This window comes from Patiria miniata, unplaced genomic scaffold (genome assembly GCF_015706575.1).
Source record: "Patiria miniata isolate m_02_andy unplaced genomic scaffold, ASM1570657v1 HiC_scaffold_24, whole genome shotgun sequence".
In the NCBI taxonomy this organism is placed as follows: Eukaryota; Metazoa; Echinodermata; class Asteroidea; order Valvatida; family Asterinidae; genus Patiria; species Patiria miniata.
The window spans coordinates 13,454,729-13,477,845 of NW_024037063.1; the positions used below are offsets into that span (position 1 = coordinate 13,454,729).

Genomic DNA, 23,117 nt, shown 5'->3' on the forward strand with positions numbered 1-23,117 from the left:
CCCCAAAATAATTAAACGTGTGTGTTAAAAACAACTAAACGGGCAGGTCTGACTTTAACAAGAAGTTGTAATATAGCTTACTTAAAACATTTGCTGGGGGGGGGGGGTTGATTTAGGGAACAATAATAATGACACCTTTTAAAAGCAGGTATTGAAAAATTATAATTGTGCTATTTTATTCCTGTTGTTGGTCCATAAAGTTTGAAGCGTGCAATGTATTCAAAATATTCAAAGTCTCTAAAAAGTTGATTTATATTTTTGTTACTGAAAGGACTAGTTTATCATCAACTTTGACAGGGACAAATTGAAAGGCACTAAACAAGTTTTCACATGTCCATCCAAATATACCATGTCCATCCAAATATATATGTACACCATGTGCCCTTTAATGTAGACCAGGCACAGTTCGAAGCATTTTTTTTTGGGGGGGGGATCATTAGAAAGGTTAAGCCAATTTATTTCGAGGATTTCATTTTTAGGGAAAACAAGTTGGAACGGAAAACAGAAATATATGGCTTTTGGTTCTTTTGATGCAAATAAGATACAAATTAAATAAGACTTATAATATAAGAATGTTTTTACATACAAAATTACAGAATATGTTGAAAGTTTACAAAACAATAAAACTCTAAAGAAGCATCAATAACTAAACTGGTGGGGGGGGGGACATATCAATAATAACTTTAGATAAGTACAACTTTTCAAAAGATCAAATTGGTTAACAAAGGCATATTATATGTTTTAACAACCAACATGAAACGTGAATATTACGAGGTACTAAAGAAGTCACGGTAAAAAATTGTTATAATTGGCAAATTGCACATCCTTAACACTATCAAAGTATTTTAAAAAAAGAGAAAGGATTAACGGTATTAACATATTTACAAGTTCATGGAATTTTTTTTTAATATCAAGTAGGTTCAAGCAAGGTAAACAAAAACAAACAACTTTTAACTGCTTATCAATATGAGGTTTGAAAATCTATCCGGGTGTTTTTTCACAGTAGAAAAGTTTACTTCTTGCAAAGGTGAAATAAAACTGAGGCACTAGTGTTCAAGTTAAGGTAATACTGTTTTAGATAATTGCATATTCCAAAATTGCATTTCTATATATATATTGCTGCTGTCACTTTGTTAATAGTGGTATTAGTTGTGCGGTAACAATTAGTCCTGTACCATATGTGTCACCGGTATCCATTCCTCACTGGTAAGAACCAGCACCAGTTCTCATAGCACCATTCTGTACATTTAATTTACATTTATTTACATATTAACATTATACACAACTTACATGTTAACAAAAAACAGACATCACTTGTTGCTCACACAACAGAAACAGCCCCAAAATGGATAGCAATATAACACAAAAAGGAAGAACAAAATTGTTGGAAGTTCTGTCATTCTTTAAGCTTCTTTACTACGTTTTTTAGGCCAAAAAGGTATTAATGAATGGGGATTATATTGTGATTGAGCAGGAAAAAACCCGAGATGTTTAAAAACTGGTCAGAGGCCTGGTTGCCAAAAAAGGCCTTCACCATGGTTCAGAGGTGACCTGAGGCCAATTTCATAGAGCTGCTTAAGCACAAAATTTGCTTAAGCACAAAAAACCCTTGCTTAATATAATCAGGTTACTTGTCTAAACTCCATGCGATGTACATTGCTTGTGACTGGTATTTAGTTGTTGTTTACTTTAATAATTAGCCCCAGGCTCCTAACCGGCCTCAAACCACACAGTTAAAATGCTTGATCACACTATTGTCCCCTTAAATAAAATCTGTCAGTGCGTTGGCGGTTCCTCGTATGGCGGCTTAAGCTGGCAGTACTGGCCGTCCAACGTGAAGCCCAGTCGCCGGGCCACTCTCAGGCGGATCTTGAGGGCCGGCCCCAGCTTGAGACCCATGTTCTGCAGCAGGTGATCTTCGGTCAAGACTGGAAGGATCTCGCCATCGATGGCCTGGTCTCGGAAGACCTGTTGAGGATGAGGGACAGTGGGACACAGAGGGAAAGAGAGTTTAAGATGACTGTATAATAAATGGGTTAACAAGGAAAGCACTGGCATGTGTGGATAAATTCAAATCGAGGACTATACTTGTAGAAAATGTTGGATTTGTGATGTGAATTGTGCCTAATAGAAAAGTGTGAACTTCTCTAGTGGTACGTCATACATGCATATGTCGGTCCTGCCCTAATGTGCGGCTGTTGGAAACCAACAATGCCACTGACCTCATCAGTAGGCTGATCCTGAACAGTCGACTAGACTTGTCCGACTTTATCAGCTAGTATGATTTGTATGAAGTTGGTTGAACTATGGTTAATTAGAGTTCTTGCTTGAACTTGTTCATTTAATTTAAGTATTGTCATGTGGCATGGATACTACATTGAGGATTGAACAGAATGGAATCCTCCTGAGGACTTGGTATGGACTCTGCATAAGTTCTATCCTCCATGGTGTAAAAGAGAGAGATCAAGGCACGAAAGACGCGTGTTTTGCCATCTTGCACGGGTACCTTCTCATGAGGACACTAAAGACTTGCTCATTAAGATGAAATTTGCTTGTGCACACCAAGCATCACATACTAAATGCCAAGCCAAATCACAAGTCAACTAAAAGACACTGCATGTAGTCTGCACAGATTCACACAGAAGTAAATTTTCACAGTTCAAATTTTGCCTTGCTTTTGCCTTCCAGATATAAAAGGGCAATTGGGCACGTCCCTCGTAGGATTTTGATAAAGCAACACAACTTAAATAATTCCAAGTGGACGACCACATTTTTTTTTTGTGGGGGGGTCGGTCTCTTCTCTTTATATCACTGTTCTGAACTGCTTGTACTGCCCGCAGCCCCCCCCCCCCCCCCACTTTTCCGCCACATGGATCCACCTCTGGTCTGGGCACTCACCTGAACGTACTCTTCGCAACCTTTTAGCGACTGTATGAACTGCGCTACATCATCTACCGTCCACAGGCTCATATCACTTGGCAAAAACACAGCGTCATTGTTTGGCGTTCGGGCAGACGGGCTGACACCATCCGCACTATGAGTGGAATTGTGGGCACTGTTGTTCCGGTTGTCTGGAAAGGCTGAAAAGAAGAATAAAAACTGGATTGGAAATTGTTCGCAGGTACAATATATTCTCAGGTTAATTAACACCCCATACAATAATGTCTTGTGATCTGATTTCTGAGTTTACATTAGAAACATAATTTGAAAACTTTAGGGAGTGTGGCCTCGTTGTTAGTGGTTCATGACTCATAAGAGGGTAAGGGGTTCGAATCCAGCTGCTGGCCATATGCTGTATCCTCGGGCAAAAACCACTTCACCCTGACTTGCCGCTCTCCACCCAGCAGTTAAAATTGTACTGACATTAGCTTGGCAGTTCCCTGCAATGCACTGGCATGATCCCATCAAGCAAGGGAGGAAAAGAAGTATTCTCAGTCATTTCATGCCTCTGAAACTGGAGGTAAATGATTGCCTGATGGGCCATATTGAGTCATGAAGACTTTATAACTTAATGCACACAACTGTCTCAACATTGACAAAGAAGGTTATGATACAAGCGTAAACCTCATGGCTGCTGTTGGCCTCTTGGTGCATATTTAGATGAAGTTTAGTTCTGCCTTCTTTGCCTGATACCAAGGCCCAATTTCATAGAGCTGCTTAAGCAGAAAATTTGCTTAAGCACGAAAAAACATTGCTTAGTAAAATTAGGTTACCGGCCAAAACTCCATGTGATGTACATTGCTCGTGACTGGTATTTAGCTGTTGTTTACTTAGCATAACAATCGCATGGAGTTTTGGTCGGTAACCTGATTTTATTAAGCAAGACGTTTTTGTGCTTAAGCAAATTTTGTGCTTAAGCAGCTCTATGAAATTGGCCCCAGTCCACAAGCATTGTTTATTGCAGCCCCTAATGAGTGATTCACACAACAAGTTTCACAAGTTTCATTAGTATACCTGGTGTCTTTGGCACAGCATCTGGTCTGGTCAGCTCGATCATCTTGACAGAGGGTGTTTTTGCGGTGGGGGTCAGCAGGGACTGGGTGCGTCTACTTCCCTCCCCCTGGCCTGTCAACGGCTGTTGAGGGCCGGTGATGAGGGCATTACCATTGATACGAGTGCCTGGTTGATGTGAGTGAAACCTGGAGAAAGACGAGGATGGATGAGTAAAGCCACATTAGATCTAATGGCCACAAATAATATAATTATAGTCAATTTCTGACCTTCTCTCATACAAATGTCAGTAGTAGCTGTAATTAAAATCTGGCATTTTACTTCCGTTGGAGCAGATTAAGATCCTATGGTTTGCAAAACAATGAGGGAAGCTGATGATAGATTTCAAGAAATGCCGATTTCAAGAAATTCTCAGACATAAGGCCAATTTACTCATACACGACTTTGTCACATGACAATGTCATGCGTTTTTATAAATATACAAAAATAAATGAGTGATAAGACGCTTAAATGTAAACATGCTTGCTGTGTCTTACCTTGGCCTCAGACTGGCTTGTCCTTTTTGGAATGCTGCGCTGTTTGACGATGAGACGAGTACAATGTGGGGACTTCGGCTTATCTAAAATAAACCAGACAAAATTTATCCTGAATATGGGGGTGCCTGTTGAAATTATGCCTAAGTTCATGCTTTCCTGATGCATAAATGTCTTAGTGTTTTAAGAATGCAAAAGCATGTCTGTGCTGTAAAATATGCATACAACTATTAAATCTTGTTTTAATGAAGTACAAGATTTCTAGTGACATGAAGAAGTGCCGTGATATTGCTGCTAAATGAATTTGCCTACCATACAAACTCTACAATTCTGTAAGCTGCACGTAATTGAGTCAAGATTATTCAGATAATTTCCGTAATTCCTTTCTTTTTTGCTTACAAATTAAAATGGGCAGCTTGTACATACCTCCCTTTCTTTGTCTCCAGCTCCGTGCATCTCAAAATGCTGAGGGGAGTTCTGCTTCCGAGACTTGTGCGCCATCAGAACATCTTGCTTGTCGTAATTGGTGAGGGACTGGGGGTCGCCGAGGACAAAGGATACCGGTGAGCTCTGCCCGCTGGTGCTGCTCAGGGGCGAGTCGGGGCTGTTGGTGCTCAGGTTCAGAGATTTACGTGCATTTTCTGTGAGAAAATAGAGATACTAGATTGCTAACAAGTATTACGTAGGGCTTATTAGCCTCACATTATTTTATTATCATCATTAATTATTTTTGGTAATGATCCCAAGGATTCCTCAAAAGCGCCTTAGGCACTGTAGCTCGTAAGCCTGAAGGAACCCGTAGAGAGGAGGCAATGAGAAGAAATTACAGTTTTAGAAGTGGGAGAAAAACGCCAGAAGAATATTCTGGGGAAAGCTCATGCAATCAGGCAGGGACTGAAAACCCAATCCACATGTTGGCCCAGGAGGGATTTGAACCCGGATCACAGCGGTGGAAGGCGAGGAAGGAACCGCTACGCCAACCTGACTACCCCTTCGCCAACCTGGTACATTGTTAATTTTTTAGATGGTTGGAAAGAGTTGTTATCATATCAATCGCAACTTAATTGCAAGTCAATCACAAGTTCATTGCAAGTAGCCAATCACAAACAATCACAAGTCAAAATCACAAGTCGTAATTAAGTAAAAAGGGGTGCATTATACTGCAAAGAAATAACTGTGTCAAACTGCACACAGACTGACTTATGATGACTTGCGATGACTTTTTGTTACAACTCTGGTTGCTAATTACATCGTGGTAGAAGTGTGGTTAATTATAAGCAATCCGTATTGCTGTGTTTGGTGTATTAGGAATCAGCCCATTCAAGTTACACATGTATTCCTATGTGATCGGTCTGATTATTAAAAATATCGCACCGATATTCTGAGGTTCGGGCGAGTTTGCTGCCTGGAAGATACATCTCTGCTGCTCATCGTAAATGTCGCCCTCTGTTGGTGAGGTACTGCGCGAGCGCTTCCCGTTCCTGTATTCAGAGGCCATGCTTCTCTTTCTTGAGCCATCCCTGGCGCCCAGCAGATGGGAACCGTTGGTCTGGTGGAGATGGTTGATGATTTGGTTCAACTGGCTCGGCTCTGACTCCTGCCTGGAGAAACCAAAAAGCAGACCGTTTTTAAAGAAACAAATTCTCAACTTTTGGGAAATTTGAAAGAGCTATATTGTTCACACAAGCAGATGATCCACATAACAAAATAATTATACACTTTCAAACCACACTTAACAATGGATTCCGTGTACATCCTCCTCAACAATGAGAGAGACACTTGGACACTATAAAAGCATGCACTGTTGCAGTCATTTGCCTGCACTACTTTGGTGAGTTTCTCTGTGGAGAATGTCCACTTTCAGAAAAAACATAAACGTGTTAAAGCGGAACTCAGAAAATGGAACTTTTCGGTCCCTACTTTTTACTGATTTTGATTGATAATTATCCATACTAATACTTTAACACTTAACTACAATGAAATTTTTTGTAAAATCGACAAAAAAATGCATCACTCTCTGCATCACTCTCAAGTGTGCACACACAGTGTGCTCCCTCAAACTGAACTTGGAAACTTGAGCAGGTCAAACATACAGCACCATCAACTGTTTCTATAAGGAGTGTATAGTGAGACTCAGAAATCTGAGTGAATCTGCAATTTGGTCATTTGGATGTGACTCTAGTATCTTGGAGCCATATTTTAAAAGCGTATCCTAGTAATAAACCCACGTTGTACTTGGAATAGAAACCATATTCCAGGGCTTTATAGCATGGTGATGCCCTCACCTGTTTCAGAGTTTACAACTAAGTACAAGAAGACAATTTTTCACTTTTACACTTACCCCAATTTCCGCTTCTTCTCTGTCGCACTGTTGTTCAGGCTTGCAAGGCAGCCATTGGAAGCGTTCCTCTTATCGGATGGTCTCGTGCGGGCCTGAGGAAATGGAACCCAGAGATCTTAATGACAGTCTGAATTTTAAGTTCTCAAAGTTTAAATGTAAGATCAAACAGATTACAAGAACTGAACTTTGATGCCATGGGTACTGTACGTGCTTAATTAAAACCGAATGAAAGTATTATCTGTTAAAGAGTTGTTGTAAAGTCCACACAAGTCAATCACAAGTCAAAGCAAGTCAATCACAAGTCTTGGTGCCTCAAGTGAAGTCACAAGCTATTCAAATGAAACGTGACAGAGGCATATCTTTGTCATCGTTCATCCCAAGGTACTTGTGATTTAACTTATGAATGACAATGCTGGTGCATTGTTATAAAAAAGGTTATGCAGAGAGCTCAGATTGTGGGGTTTGACTTTGGACTATCTGGTTACAGCTCATTTAAAGCTATAGTCCATCATTTGCAGCCACCCGAAAAGTAACTGGCGTAATTATTGTTGAAAAACATACTTGGTTGAAAGATAGAAAGGGGACTAAACTCCCTGTGAAATTATTCTTTCTGGCAAGCTGTCATTTAGAAGTAATCAACGAAAGAAGGCCTTTCCAACGGTGCGTCTTAAAACGCACCGTAGGAAAATTTAAATTAGTAGTTCGTTTTCTTATTGGCACGACGCACACGCGCGCGCGGTTGCTATAATTTGTCGGATCAGTGCGCGACATCGCGTATAGATGCAATCGGCTCAGTGAGAACGCGTCTCGGACACTGAATTCAAAACACTGATGATTCAGCAACTTTTGATTTGAAATTGAGATCCTAGAATGCTGTTTTTCTCGGAATATACAGCTGAAGCTGAGCTGAAACTTCATCAGGTTAGTTGTTCAGTATCCTTCATTAGATTTTGAACACTTTTGTTGCTTCCAACGAACAAAACGCACAAATTACAAATGATGGACTATATCTTTAAGCTTGGGAAGTATTTGCATGGGTATTAGGTATCCGACTCCTAAATCTTGGTTGTTGCTAAAAAACAAAAAAACAAAATCCCTGTGTGCGATGTGTTATATCAGGCCGTAGCCAAGTAATTCGGATGCGGCATAAGTTTCAGTTAAGTTAACATAGCACCCTCTACGATGATTGCACAAAAGCCACTATACCTGGAGTAGGCCACGTGACATCAGGATCTTAAGGCTCTTGCCGCGGTGCCGGATGCTTCGTTTCCAGTCCTTGGCCGTCTCTCGCCCACTGATGAACTGGAACTCGTTTGGCGTGTGCCATCGGTTCTGAGTGGTTGAGGAGAAAAAGTTTGAAATATTACGAATCAAAACATGAAGTCGAATTCTCAAGAGTCAATCACAAGTCATTCAGTCTGAAGTAACACGAGCTTTTCAAATGAACTGTGACGAAGCATTCCTTTGGCATTGGACATTCCTATTAATTGTGACCTGACTGTGATTGACTTGTGATGGACTTGACTACAAGTATAAATCTCTAAAAATAATTCTGCCCCTAGTTCAATTCTAGTAGTTCAATTGAAACAATCGTATTTGTAGATAAAGTTTAAACTATAACGGATGGAGAAGGGTACATTAAAGGGAGAAATGCTGAACACATTCTTTTGCCTCGCCTGGAGTTGTGCAAATTATTTGTTTGAAATTACATTCACTTTTAAATAATCTTTTTTTTAATGAACGTTTCTCTTCCTCATACTAAAGCAATAAGAAAACCTCTGAAGATGGTACAGCCAAACCATTGCATATACTTCCCTTTGTTTTTTTTTTCTCTCAACAAAACTATACTGCTATTTGTTTCTCGCACAAACAGCAATAAACACAACACTTTCTTATTCAGAAACTAAAAGTGATTCTGTGGTGACAGAAAACAAACGCTTTCTGCTTACCTCAAACAATATGCTCTGGCCTTTACTTCCCTGGCAGAGCTTGTTGACGTAGAGCAAGGCTCTGTTAGACCCGCAGTCCACTTCCAAGACTTGGTTGCCTTCCACATCCCGAAATGGCTGGTAGTCTTCACTTCGGAGCAGGTCCCCTGACTGGGAATTCATGGTTTAAGAAATGGTTACCACTTTGCAAAGGATGGTTGACTGCAACCAAGAGTGTTACAGTAGTCTAATTTCTGAACTATGGATCAAAATTGTGATTAACTATTGATCAAAATTGTGGTTAACTATGGTTTGACTATAATCAGCATCAATTTAATAATTTTAGCCAAAGGATATTTTAGTTTTTGAGACCAGCCTAACAAGTGTAGTTGCATGATTTGTGGTCCCCCCCAAAAAAAAATTTGTTTTCCCAGTGCCACCCAGGCATGGTGCCTTTCCCATCAAAAATCCTAAATTTTTCGTTTGCCTAAGCACTATCTTTTTACAGTATTTTTTTATGTGGGGGTATCAAAACGAACAGGAATCTAGATTACTATTATTGACTTCCCTGAACCCTACAGCTTTATGAAATGTAAATAAATTGATAAGAAGAAAGAGAGCCCTCTAGTTTCAGGAGAGGTCATCCCGAACATTTGGGGGAAATGTTGATGGGTCTGCCCTTTGTGCCTCCTCATGACATGCTGATGCCCCTTAGCTTTATGTATTTTTTCCTCCACAGTGCACATCCCGTACCATCATTCCAAAGTCTATGTTGCCGCTCATGGGTGAAAAGCGCTCCTCGTCCAGGCCGTTTGAATATTCGTGATTCAGAAAGTCCTCCTCATCCTCCTCATCCATGTCCTCCTTGTCCGACGCGAACCCTGACCTCTCCACGTGATCTTTGTCCCCGCTGACCTTCGCCAGGTCACAGGCCTCGTCGGTTGCGGCTACCTCCATGATCTCCGTCTTGATCTTGACCTCAGCAGGTGTGGTGGGAGGCGAGTGGTTCACTGCACCTTTTGGTTCCTGCTCTGTCTCCTGGACTTGGTTTGCCATACTGGGTGGCTTGGCATCAAAAGCGGTCTGTTAAAAAAAAAAAGAGTCACGATACTTTTAAGCATGTGAATTCAACCTTCTGTGTCTGTTTCAAATTCACAAAAGTTTTTTTATAAGATAGAACCTTGCTAATTGTCCCTGCCACAGCCCATTCAATTCGCATACCACTATTTATGTTTCACTTATTATACATCCGAGCACACAACATATACAATGATTTTATTAGCAATGGCATTTCGTTGGCAATGTCATTTATAGTGAACTACCCTTTTCGCTATTTTTATCTCACATCTTCACGCAAGCACTTTTTTTCTGGAACACCTTTTCGAGTTTCGCAATATGTCTCCATGTCATATTTTTCGCCCCCAATTACTGAAACTTTTCGATAAAAGAAGGTTGGACAACGTTTCACTCGTCACCTTCCCTAAGGGAAATTACTCGGCACGAAATATATATTGCGTACAAACCGTGTTTCCTTTCCTATTGTTTCCTGTTATGAGTCGGTAACTACAGCAAAAAGGAACAAAAGATACCAAAGGAAGTACATCGATCCCTGTTTTATATATTTGGATCGAATGCAAGTTTTGGCGGAGTTATAAAGCACAAAGTGAGACGCGACACGGTCTGCCCAACATACTACATTTATATCCAGAGATAATCATCACTAAATAAGCAACGCATTCACAGTTGCGTCAAACCGCACTACACAGTTTATTTCAGACCAATTCCCGGAGTTGAAATCGTAGTAGATAGAGCGGGGGAATATTGCGGGGTTGTAAATATAACTACGGCATTCAAAACTCTACAAACTTTTAAATGATCATCCATCCGTCCAGTTTATACACGGACACGAGGTATAAAAAGTTGAACGTATATGTGATAATACAGGTTGACATATCCAACTCTTTAAATATTAAAATAAGGGGTGTCTTCTTCATAACGAACTACGAAAGAATAAAGTTTTTTGACCGAAATAAACTTCTTAGGCCTGCACTCTGCATTAGTGTGCCAAAAAGCAAGGACGTATAAGCTGGAAATTTCAGGCCAAATGAACGGTAAATTATGTCGTCGTGATTTTGGTAGATTAATTAATAAACTGAACGCTACAAAGAGCTTGCATGCATTAGCCGACTAGCTTTTGTTAACATATATGCCGTCGAATCCAAATCGCATTCAAACCTTATAGCAAGGAATTATTGCTAAATGTTCAAGTTCATGAAGCCGAAAACTTCAAGTTCAATGTGCCCAACAGTTTCACAGGCTAGACGGCACCGTTCGTTTGGCTGCGCGCCAAAACGAGCAAGGCTATGACAACACTGTTGTAATTCCATCACTAGCGATCTCTGTTACACTTAACCAATATTATAAGACAGGTATAGATCGGCTTAAATTTAGGTAATGTTCGTTAGTGCGCCCCAGCTATGAGAAACAGCTCATCGCGGTGGGGGAAAACCGTCAGAAAGACTGCTCAAGTCTAACTTATAATGATGATGAGATCAGAGGAGATCTACATTTCCGCCCGGCGGAAGACAAAAAACATCGTGAGAAGTCCTGACGTCACCGGAGGGTCTCACGTGACTACGCGAGACGGAAGCCAGACATTAACGCAATATCCCGTAGTCTTATCAGTCCGTCAACAGGCGCTCGCGGGGCCCTGGCCATGGCGTGGCGTGGCGTGGCGCGTCCGGGCGCCCTGGCAAACATTTCCCGTAGCAAAGTAGCCTGGGCGCGAGGGGGTCGCGGTCTCCGAATAATTATGGCATCGCGATTAACTCTGCAGCAAACAAGAACTTCTGGTTTCCGGCGTGGCCTTAGGAGCTGGTCTGGTGACTAAAAAACGCATCCGCGGTTTTTCTGGCGAACGGGTTGCCGATGTGTAGACGGAGGGGCCCTGGGTTCGCGTTGGCGATTTGGCGTCGGGCGTGCCACGTGGCAAGGTCTCCCCGCCATGTCTAGCTGACGGGAGAGAAACACAAACACTCGTCGCAACGAGCACAGATCGGGAACTAAAACGCGAATAATAAGACCGACATAATATTGATGTTTCTGCATGCGAATTGAAAAGCTACATTTGCAGCTGAAGTGGGATAACAGACAACTTGTGTATAGAAACCTCGTTGTTCAAGATCATAGAGCCGCATTGCCCAGCTCATTATATAATATGGTTTGCCCAAACTCGGTCATTATTGATCTGTCCGTGACCTCATGGAGGTTCGCCCAAACCGCGGCTGCTTTGGCTTCATCTCTTCCTCTACAATCTTTCAGAAGCCTTTAATGTCCAAACCAAAAACATTACGAGAATGCTATAGGATGTAAATTTCTTGTCTGAAGCAGAACATGCACTCTAGAGTCCTCCAAAGCCAGGGGCCAACAATCTCCTGACGCAGAAGCCGGAACGAAGCCGGGATTCGGAAAAACCACAATGAATGAAGAATCTAGAATGATTAAGTTAGAAAAGATCGCAGTGATGGTGAATCATTGCTAGAACCGTGCCATCAGTTAACCTTGAACTTCGCGGTGGAATCCGTTCTACGGGTCACTTCTTGTCTCTCTGAGACAGTGAAATATTCAATCAAGACATGTTGATGTGCTGCCTGACTCTGGCACTGTGCCTATACCCCTTATAGCAAAAACCCAAGTTAATTATTGGCCTATACTTTTGATTGTGGGTTTCTGCGACACCATGAAAATGTCATTCTTTATTGTTGTTGGTCCACGAAGAGCCTTAATGCTGAAACGTCACAAGTTTATCGAGGTAAATTAATGACTAAGACATTTGCGGTCTTGCAAAGGAATACCATGTTGAAACAGCCGTAACAATTCAGCATGCCTGGAACACCTGTTCCACACGGAGCCATAAGAGTTTAGTTTTTGCTTTCCCTTTTTGATATTATAATTACATTCATGAACATTACAAGAGAAAAATGTCATATCCGATCTCGCCCTCGATATCATTCAGGGGGAAGCTCCGGACGTTAATATAATAGCGTAGGCCAACAGACCGCAACGGCAAACCAGACGCATTAGACTGGTCCCCGGTCGGATCCTGAAACGAAAAGACTCACCTCGTCCCCAGGGTGTCGAGTAGTACGCTCCCACCACTACCTGCTCTCTCACCCTGGTATTGGATCATTTGCATTTCACACATTTTTGGACACGTATGCAAATTAGGAATAGTCTGGTGCCTGCCTGTGCTTTACGTTAGCGTTTGTGTTTGTATGTGGTGTCTGGGATAAAAACAGAATCAATTTGTCGCGGCGTGAGTTAAACGTATACAACTAAGTTTTTTTTCTTCAAAGTTTAAATAATAATTATAATTATAATAATAATAAAAATTTGGGAGGCTTATCATCCTTACTCGCAACTGGTATGCTGAATTGCGAAGGACGCGGCCACAAAGTGGTTGGGCCGCTGGCACGTAAAAAGGCGCCTATGGCTGCCAGCCGAATCGATCCATATATGACCACGCAGCACAGCCTGAGATATCGAAAGTGTTTGATTTTTCCGGAGGAAGGAAAACCGGAGGGCCCGGAGAAAAACCCTCGTGGCACCGGAGAGAACCAAGGCACAACTCTGCTCACATGTGATCCGCGGCAAGGATTCGAACCGTGGTCACCTTGGTGAGAGGCGAGCGCTTTACGCACAAGCCACCCATGCACCAATATAAATGTATATTCTCCAGTCAATTTGCAGCAGTATTACATTTCTTGAGCAAATTGGAAAAGAAAGAATTATTTTTGGGAAGGTGTTGACGTAATAATTTAAATGAACGCGAAAACACGTAATGCGCGTTGGAAATAACAACACCAAGTACATGTACACGATATATATCCATCACTTGCCAATTGCGGTATCGAATCAGGATACAGGAAGAAAGTTTCCTATCCAGGGCTTACTGTTGGAAACGAGGTTGAAATAAAGTAAGCCCTGGGGATGAGGTTGGGAAAGACTGGGATTTTTTTGCCCAGAAATCACGATTAAACTACGGTGAGTATACGAGGCTATAAATGAGCACAACTACAAACACACATAGGCCTATAATCATACGGGCAAAACATAATTTGCGCATGACTACCACACTGTGCATGCGCAGAATGCCACACTTTTGTGCATGCAAAGTGTGGCATTCGTGCGTAATGGTTTTGGATTATTCCTTTTTTGGATATGAAGATCAAAGTTAAACAGACCATTAAGTTTCTAACAATATTAAGTGGTTTAAGTTGCTGAACTTGAGTGGCGTAATACTGTACTTGATGTCATTTGAAAATCTTGAAGTAGGCCTACTGTTGAATAATTGGAGCAGTTTGTCATGTTTCGAGATACACGTGACGACAAGAGAACGTCTATTCGGCCCAACTTGCCTTTTGAACAAACGGCTGTTTCATGACTATATCTTCACGACATAATCGTCGAACGAAACGGGTAGTACAAATATAACAGCAATGGATTCATGTGAGCTTAAACAGACGGAAATGTCACAGTACACTTCGGTAAGGCTTTATGAATAATGTTGTTGCCTCGTTGGTGTCATCGCCATTATCGGCATATTGTATCGGAAGTGAAAATAAAACATCACGCGCCTTGCCCTGTAAAAAAAAATTGTTTCGAAATAACATATCGGCCGGTTGGGGTTTCGGTCGTTTCGACATCGCCGTATACGCCCGGCTCGCGCAGACCTGACATTGCAACACACGTGAAAAACGAAACTCACCGGGAAAGGACATTGTCAACAGAACTACACACACAGCTTTCACACCGCAGTCATCCTTTGCTTTCTATCGCATTTTACCACATCAGGCTCGGCTGACGGGGAAATGCAAAATGTATTGGAAATACTTTGTGCTGTCAAGTGATGAATTTTCCCGTTTTGGCCACAACTTCCGGAAAAACAAAAGAGGTCAACCGGCCATTACGGTCCACGTATACACGCAATTTCAAAAATCGCTATAAATTTGTTTTACTGAAGTGTCTTATATGGCTATATTAAGCTATGAATTCATGCGAAAACAATAACGTAACACGGTCACGAGGGTATTGTTTGTAATATTGTATTCTACAATATTATGAGGCCTAACCACAGTCCTGTAAAACCTTCCCAGCAATGTGTTGTAATTGACGATGACCTTTGTTCCCGGTGCCTATTGTTTTCAACTTACAGCTCACGAAACCAAAAAGTTAGGATCTCTTCTTATGGCGCAGCCGCGCAGGCCTCTTATTATTGAGAAATTACACGCGTGGTTCCGTGCAAACCGCAGTCTTTTCCTATATATGAAATAAACAGTCTGTGAAATTTTGCCTAGCATGCATTTAAAACACAAGGTGACATCACTCGGCTAGCCTCTGAACACAGCCGTGCATGAATCACAGATGCACTCAGACGAACGGTGGAGGGGACAATAGTACTGTAAGTGGCTTGAAAAGGAGTCCAGTCTCAGAAACAATGTATCTGCTGTCAGATACAGAATTGTCTTTCCGCAATGACCATGCAAGAGTTAAATTTCTTAGTAAGTTAATACGGTATTTATGTTGAATTTTATGTTTGACTGTGAGGATGGATATGGGGCCTTATAAAGTGACTTCCTTCCTGTTCTGGAAGTAAAAGAGACGACATTTCCCCGCTCCATCTGTGGTGGGGATGTCTTGCCCCAAGTTGCCCGGTTCTTGCTCGTAGTATACGACCCCGAAGAGCGGTATATTCATGCATGCATTTAAATTGGCACGAGTAATGTTAAATGGTCAATGATACGTTATTATTGCGAGCAGGGGAACCCCCTTTCGTTTCGTTAAAGAACAAGGTCTGTTGCCAGGATATTCTAGTCTGGTATTCATCTTTGCTTATAGAAACATGATATAGCAATAAATTTCGATTTTCAAAAAGGGTGATCTTGCATGTACCATTGATATCAAATTGTTATCACTGCTCAGTGTTAAGGTTTATGGCGATCCATTCTTGAACTGAGTTGCTCTCGTTTTCCTTTAAAAGTACATGTAGTAGAGAAATCATTCAAACCAGTGGAGAAAACTACACACCAAATCGCCAATCGTCACACACCTTAGTGTTTCAATGTTTGCAACAAAAACAACAAAGATGCAATGTAAGCCACAAAGCAATAGATTAAGAAAGTGTCGACGTATGATTATGTTTTTAAACTTACCGACGCTTAGTGGTAAAAACACGCCTAGCTGAACGAATTCTAACGGTATAGTTGTCGGTTCTCCTCTTTTTCGTGGTGTTCGTGCACGACGCGTATGTCGGTATACAATCGCAGCGACTGCTGTCAACGACTATCGGTATGTCAAAAGGTGTCTTTCTTCAGAAAAACTGATGGATTTGTGTGGCGATGTTCTTGTCCGAACCCCTGTCGATTGATTCGTCATGCCCGATGCGTCGCCAGCGAGTGTGTAGTCCGACCCGTAGACTGCCCCGGGAGAGAAAAAAAACTATACCGTGGACTAGTCACGCACTCCCCCACGCCGCTCACAACTAACGCTTATTACATACACCGCGCGAGGTCACCGTATATTATACAAAACAAGACAGCATGTACGGCAGGCAGGAAGTCGCTATAAACCCATGAAGCGATGAGGTCCCCGCGCCCGCTCCCGTAGTATCAGCTGCCAACAGACGGAACTAGCCCGGCAGGGATGAACAAGAAAAAAAAGTGCGGAAATCCATGCCGGAAAAAGGGCCTGGCAAGCCATGGGGCTAGGCTTTTTTGGCTTTCTGGCCGAGTGTTGATGATGATGAGGTGGCCCCGTGCGCTCGTCTGATACGACGGCCATTTGATGCAATGTCGTGTCGACTGCGAAAAGTGCGGCAAACCCGCAAAATCCCCTATGGCCTATAGTGCACCCCGGCAAAAAGCGGTTTGATTCTAGGGCCCTATTTGTAGAGAGTTTGCTAGTGCATAATGTATAATAATTATGCTTAAACCAACATCATCTACTTTACTAAGATTGACAATCCCAAAATGAATAGACGTATGCATGACGTGTAAACGATTCATGCAATCCCGCTTCACATCACAACATCAAGTGCTGTCCCAAATTCAAAATGTATATGACAGCTAGGCGATCACTGCTATGAATAAACATAATGCGACGTAACCTGAAATGATTTAGCTACTTTGTTAGATGGTAACGGATAGGGCACGAGCTTACGGAAGTGACTCCTTCACCACAATGGCCCAAGCAGTATGTCCACGGTCACTGCGTGCCGAGCGCCGGTCGATTTGATCAGCGCAGGGGATTTAAAGGATTGCGCAACTATAAAAGCCCACAGTCAGCTTGTGATGACAAAATCATGCCTACAAAAACTTATTTCCCGCCAATGCATTTTGAAGTTATAGTTTTCAGACACATTTCTCGATGGATATTGCCACATATTTGTTTACAAAATTGGATGTTATGGTCACGTGATGTCAGCGAACGATTCTCTTCTGCACTGAATAGAAATGGTTTAAACGAGTGGTTTAAAAGTGTTGACAACTTAAGAAACCGTTTATGTGCGCAAAATAACAGGCAAACGACGCTTAAAATGCTTGGGTTACCTGTGGTTTGCCTGTCGGTAGCATTTTGATAGGATGTCTCAGACTTACTCCACTCTGTGCATGCAAATTTATGACACATTGGAGCTAGCAACGCGCGTGCAAAAGCGAACGAGTGGTTACCTAACGTGTCTTTTTGATAAGATCAGAGACTCTATTTTGAAAAGAGGTCCCGCCAAAATAGGTCAGTCATCCATATCCATGGCAACACAGAACAAGTTCAGCTGGTTGTCCAGTGGATTAGTGGTGACTATTTTGCGCCTGTCACTAAAGTGCGAATGTCGTTCGCGGTAACGAGAAGCCATTTTGAACCAAAAAGTTGTGTGCCATTTTTCTGGATCCTGCATGGGATTACAATATTGGGACACTGATGAAAACGCCTTAGCCAACGATTTTGTAGAAGACTTTGCTTTCTGTTGCTCCCCTTTGCAACAAACTGTATATTCACGTACCAGTGTACGTGTTCATCTTTTCAAACCGTGGACGGCGAAAAAATACCAGAGAACCGTCCACGATTCCCAGCATACGTACGTCCATGATTGGGGTCGTGTACAAAACATATGGGAGTCTTCCTAAAAAGTTAGAGAACAAACAAATTAAGAGGGACAATAGGACGTCCACGATCGACGGCGAACACACGTTTGTGTGTGTTTCGCATTCAAACGTCGCCTGTATCCTCTGGTACTTGGTAAACAAAAGTTACACACAATGCGAGATTCATTCCGCCGAGCGAGTTTGCGTGAGAATAGAGCCATTTCGTGAGAATAGAGCCATCGACAGAACGAGAAAAACTAAGAATCCGTTACGTGATCAACCATTGGCAAGAATCTAGGCGAGTTGTCGGTTTTTTGCTTAAAAAGGACCTAGTATACCTTAAGGGGACCTTTTTGTAAATATCCGAGACTCTATTTTGAAAAGAGGTCCCGCCAAAATAGCCCAGTCATCCATATCCATGGCAACACAGCAAGTTCAGCTGGTTGTCCACTGGTTTAGTAGTGACGTATTTTGCGCCTGTGCAATCACTGAAGTGCGAATGCCTTTCATCGGACCATGGTCAATATCATCCTAAGAAACTACACTCGGCACTGGTTCCCTGCTGTAGATTGCCAAACGCGCGACTATTGATAATCAGCGATGCAACCAACCTCACCAGATGAGTGTGCGTTCGATCAGAGAGGACAGGAACAGTTTCGCCCACCTATTCCTGCACAAACTCTATAAATAGCGCCGTCGTGTGCAACATGCAATTTTTTTTCATCGTTTCCAGAAATAATTTCATTCAGGACCCAAACCCTAATCCTGAGTGTTGGTCTACAACTGAGCCAATTAAAGTGGACCTATTTGAAGCTGACAATACCTAACCTAACTGAACACTAACTTGGTCAGGTGAGAATCATTTTGCTTCCACAGATTAATTCAGAACCAATATTACCAACATAAATGGTCTGTAAAGCAGAGCGCTTTTAGTGGAATTTTTTCGTGAAGAAAGAAGGCACATCTGGACTGCCTATATGGGTACCGCGCAAAGTGTTGGAATGTCTCGCACAGGGTGCTTATGGCAATGCGATCCACCGGTCAAGTGCGTTTCTTGAGGATGATTCAAGCAAAGTGCCGACACACAATATAATAGAGGGAAAGAAGGAACCAGCCAGCGGGGAGAAATTCCCGCCCGAGCGATCGTTGAACTCGCAGCTAGCTCCGTCACGGTCTGCGCACCAGACTAGACTTCGTCCGCCTGGCTCCTCACCTCCATCCAACTATAGTACATGACAGCTATGCACCCGCGGGGCCGTTCACCGCGCCGAGCGTGCGCCACGTCACACGGCATAGGTCTACGGGGGTCGGAACGGCGCGGGGCCCCGGGTCCTTAACCTCCGATGATCGCCATAGCGGCACGGAGAAACGCTGCGTGTTGTCCCGCCCTTCATTTTTTGGACCTTGACTTGTCATGCAGTTCTCGTGCGCGTCATGTTCTGATGTAGGCACATTTTCAGGCGTCGGACGCGGAGTGATTTTGGGAAGGCGGCAAGAAAACAGCAGGAATAAACATAGTTTCCTTCAAAACTGATATCTAAAGTTCCAAGTAAACAGTTGGGATTAAGTGGAGCTGTAACTGCAGGGGCGTCAATCCCCCCCCCCCACACTTTTCAAGGGGGGGGGGGGATATCATATCGTCTGTGCCCCCCCCCCCCACTTTTTTCGTACCCGAATAAATATTGTAGCGGCTGACTCAGTTCCAATTCGAAAATGATGTTTAAATGATGATCTTTTGCTTTAAAAATTTAGTCAGAAGTTGCCTCAGATCGCACAACAGAACGTCTGGAATGCAAAAATATTTGGGGCCCTTAAGTGGGTCCCGAGCCTAACGCCGTTGGGGCTTCGCACTCGCATGATTTCTGATCAAGGTCTGCCCCCCCCCCCCCCAACACACACACTTTTGAGAAGCGATTGACGCCCTTGGCTGTAAGTTAATAATGTGTCACCTCACGTGCTTCAATTCTGTGGAAACAATTGGAAGCGCATACTGCATGAAACAACCGTGAGTTGAATTCCCGTCTCTACTATATAGAAAAATCAGACGACTGTTTAGAGATGCCTAACCGGCGCAACCCTGGAGCAACGATCGTCAGGAAAAAACCAAAAACCTTCACTAATTTTTGCCACAGGCAGACCAATTTAGTTTTTTATTTTAGCTTTTCATCATCCAAGTGGTCGGTTACAACCTACTCGTAACCGACCACTTAAATTCTGTTGAAGCGGGGAGCAGGGGAGAGGGAGGGGGGGGGGGGCTCATCGCTGCGGCCACGGTTTGTTTGTTTACGGAAGTAAACATAACTTTTTTCCCAAGAGGTACTATAGACAGCGCAGTGTTAGGCGGATATTGTTGGACATTTTAACTTCTCCGTCTGTATGCTGGCAATCGGGATCTGACTTGTTCAAGCTATACGCCTGTTGCTGTTGCTCACTTCCACCGAAGAAAGTGAACAGGAAAATCATCCATTTTAAAAGCTTGTATGGTCTAAGTTGAATTGGGCAAGACTTCTGGGGCGGGCCAGACAAGTTCTGAAATTGCGTTAGCAATAGTGTTTTGAATCTGATTGCAAAGTAACGCTATCTTGCACTAATCCTCTTGCGGTTCTCTTGCGCTGTAATCCTTGAAACCATACACAAGGGTATAGACATAAAATAATTTGAACGATTCACTCTAGAGAGAATGCATGCTGTATCGGCGCTCTAAAATTACCTTGAAATTATATACAGAATTAGCCGGTGTAAAATTGGAGGAAATTAATTCCGCCGTTCTCTTCCCCTTTTTTGGTACACATGGTGTGGATTGATTAGAGGGGAAGGGGACTATCACTGATCCGTCTCGTGTTTATCGCAGCCAGCCAGGGCCTAGCCCGACCTGGCACATCCGACCGGGACGCGCGGGGCCTTACGCCCAGCCCAGCCCCGGCCCCACGACCCACACTGCCTTGGTCCCCGTCTAGTCTCGACGTCAAATTAACCCAACTTTCCGGCATTCTATAAAAACGGGGACGGCTGGTGCTATTATTATAGTAAGCTGCATCAGACCGTATAGTCGTGAAACCAGACTGAATCGGTCCCTCATTACACTATTAAAGCGAGTGGACTCGACACTAGTCCATTGATCTCTGTTCTTTGTAAATATTTTTTTTATATTTTATTAAATACGGACATTTATACCGTATTCCCTCGCCATTTTGTAAAGAGGTTAAGGCTCGCTTTGAAAACCATGGTCAATAAAAAAGAGTCAATTTCACCAGGAACGCTGAACCTAGCGATTGTACCAAAAATTATTGATTGAGGTCCCAAATTAGGGCATGCAAATAGTGTATGCCCACGTGAATGAAAAAATAGCGAAACAGGTAGTTAGTTGCTTCAAAATACTTGGCCCGAAAAATGTTGGTTACAATAACAGATATCCTTTGCAAACATTCCAAACCGGAACTGCCAAACTATTATGAAAACCCCTACTTGATTAAAGTAAATAATAGGAATATGTTCAAGTATCATGCATGCGTAATTGCTGCACCTAGTATGGTCGCCTTTGCTGAAAAGAGGAATTACCATAATTTCCTCGCGATGGTAAGGACCCAACCATCGCAAAAAACTGTTTCTTTATGATATACTGCCCCAAATTGGCTGAATTTATTTTCGTTTGCAATTAATCGGTTACAAAATCCGTGAAGAAGAATTGTTTTTTCGGAGAGACAAACTAGGGATCATTAGTACAAGAGGGTGCAATCCAAAACGTACCAGTGAACAATTTTGGAAGGGCCTTCAACTTTGAAGCCTTGCTTTGCATGGAGAAAAAGATGCTTTGTAAGGTTTTCTCAAAACTTATAATGTGCTAAACGGAAATTTTGATTTTGGTGTTGCTATATCTCTGCTGAAAATTTCTTATTGGAAAGAATGTAGTATCCAGACGCCACTTCTTTTTGCAAAAGTCTATGGAGAGTTGAGCCCATTTCAATTTTTTTTTTTTAATTGAATGTTTCCAGTACCAGATTCATCCTTCCAACATTTTTGCAATGATCGACCTCCATTGAGATATTATATGAGAAAATTGGCGTCAGGCTGCAACATTCTTTCCCCCAGCTTTGCCCTACTGAATAGTGAAAATTTGAAGAATTTTGGCTGGATCATGGTTGGATTATTCCTCCATGGTTGGATCGATTCGAGCACACCTAAAACAAATCTGATTAAGCTAGCCTCAGTGTTTTGCTTTGCAAACTTTTCTGCGTGCAGCCGACCTGTCTCAGTCCACGGTCTATCTACACTAGTTACGACGAGTTTCGTGATTTCGGCCCTGCATGGCTGTCCATAACCAACATCGATGGCGGCTGTGTACTCGCCGCTACTCCCGGTTGAAAATCGCCGCTACTCTCGGTTGAAAATCGTCAAAACTCTTGTCTGAACACTTCGTTTCATGATAGGCCAATGTTTGACATGGAAGCCTGTACAGAGGAAGTGGGCACTCTTTTTTTTATCTAGGCTGTAGGCCTAACTGTTATCTCGTATCGTGTATGCTACTGCTAACAACACCTCAAGCAGTGGGGGTTCAACACACGGCGCATACACGATAAATATTTCCCATGGAACCATGCACATCACGTGGAGGCGACTGAGCCCCATGTACTATGTTCACAAATTGTAGTGACTGTCGTGAACGAATGTGAATACATGTTTGCTCCCTACGTCTCTTTGAGTCTTATTCTGTATGGCTAAAAGTTGAAGTTGGTCTTACCATGCAAGAGCAAAAGCTGGACAACTTCGACGCAGTATACGGGTCGACCTTCGTAGAGCTAGATGCGAGTAGTGCATGCAGTGCAGCTCGACTATCGCTCGTTGACACGATAACAGCAAATGGCGAACTAGCTGGGCAAACTCCGTTAAGTCAAACAAACAGCCCCCTCGGAGCTCGACCGTGTGCCTGCCCGTAGCGTACCGTACACCACCCCGGGCTCAGCCAGCCGTCGCCGTAATTGTATGCTTCCCGTGACAGCGTGGCGTGACTTGGGCCAATCTCCGTCGCCACGGCCTCCGGATCAATAAAAGCTGTACGGTAGAAGCGAGGTGATTTTGTCAACAAGTTCTTTGATAGCGGAGTTTAGTCTAGTAGTAGTACATGAACACACTGGCGTGTATGGGCTGTGTTTTGTGTTGGATGGCGATTATCCAACCGACTCAGCCGTTCGTTTGTTCCATTCGAAAACAGCGAAATTGTTCCGAGTGC

The 23,117-nt window shown here is 42.8% G+C and overlaps 1 protein-coding gene across 2 annotated transcripts; it reads right to left on the bottom strand.

The window, feature by feature from the left end:
• Window positions 1-149: 149 nt before the first annotated feature.
• Window positions 150-23,117, bottom strand: LOC119732240. 2 transcript variants are annotated; one of them, XM_038205679.1, is made up of 11 exons: window positions 22,629-23,117; window positions 9,507-9,836; window positions 8,775-8,924; window positions 8,032-8,157; window positions 6,826-6,917; window positions 5,859-6,085; window positions 4,911-5,125; window positions 4,488-4,570; window positions 3,955-4,139; window positions 2,899-3,080; window positions 150-1,968 (listed from the first exon to the last, which is right to left on the bottom strand). In XM_038205679.1, exons 1-11 carry the CDS (start codon window positions 22,629-22,631, stop codon window positions 1,777-1,779), a joined length of 1,785 nt encoding a protein of 594 aa, XP_038061607.1. In that variant the 5' UTR covers window positions 22,632-23,117; the 3' UTR covers window positions 150-1,776. The 2 variants fall into 2 exon arrangements, with proteins under 2 accessions (XP_038061607.1, XP_038061608.1); XM_038205680.1 differs by lacking the exon at window positions 22,629-23,117 and adding an exon at window positions 15,965-16,319.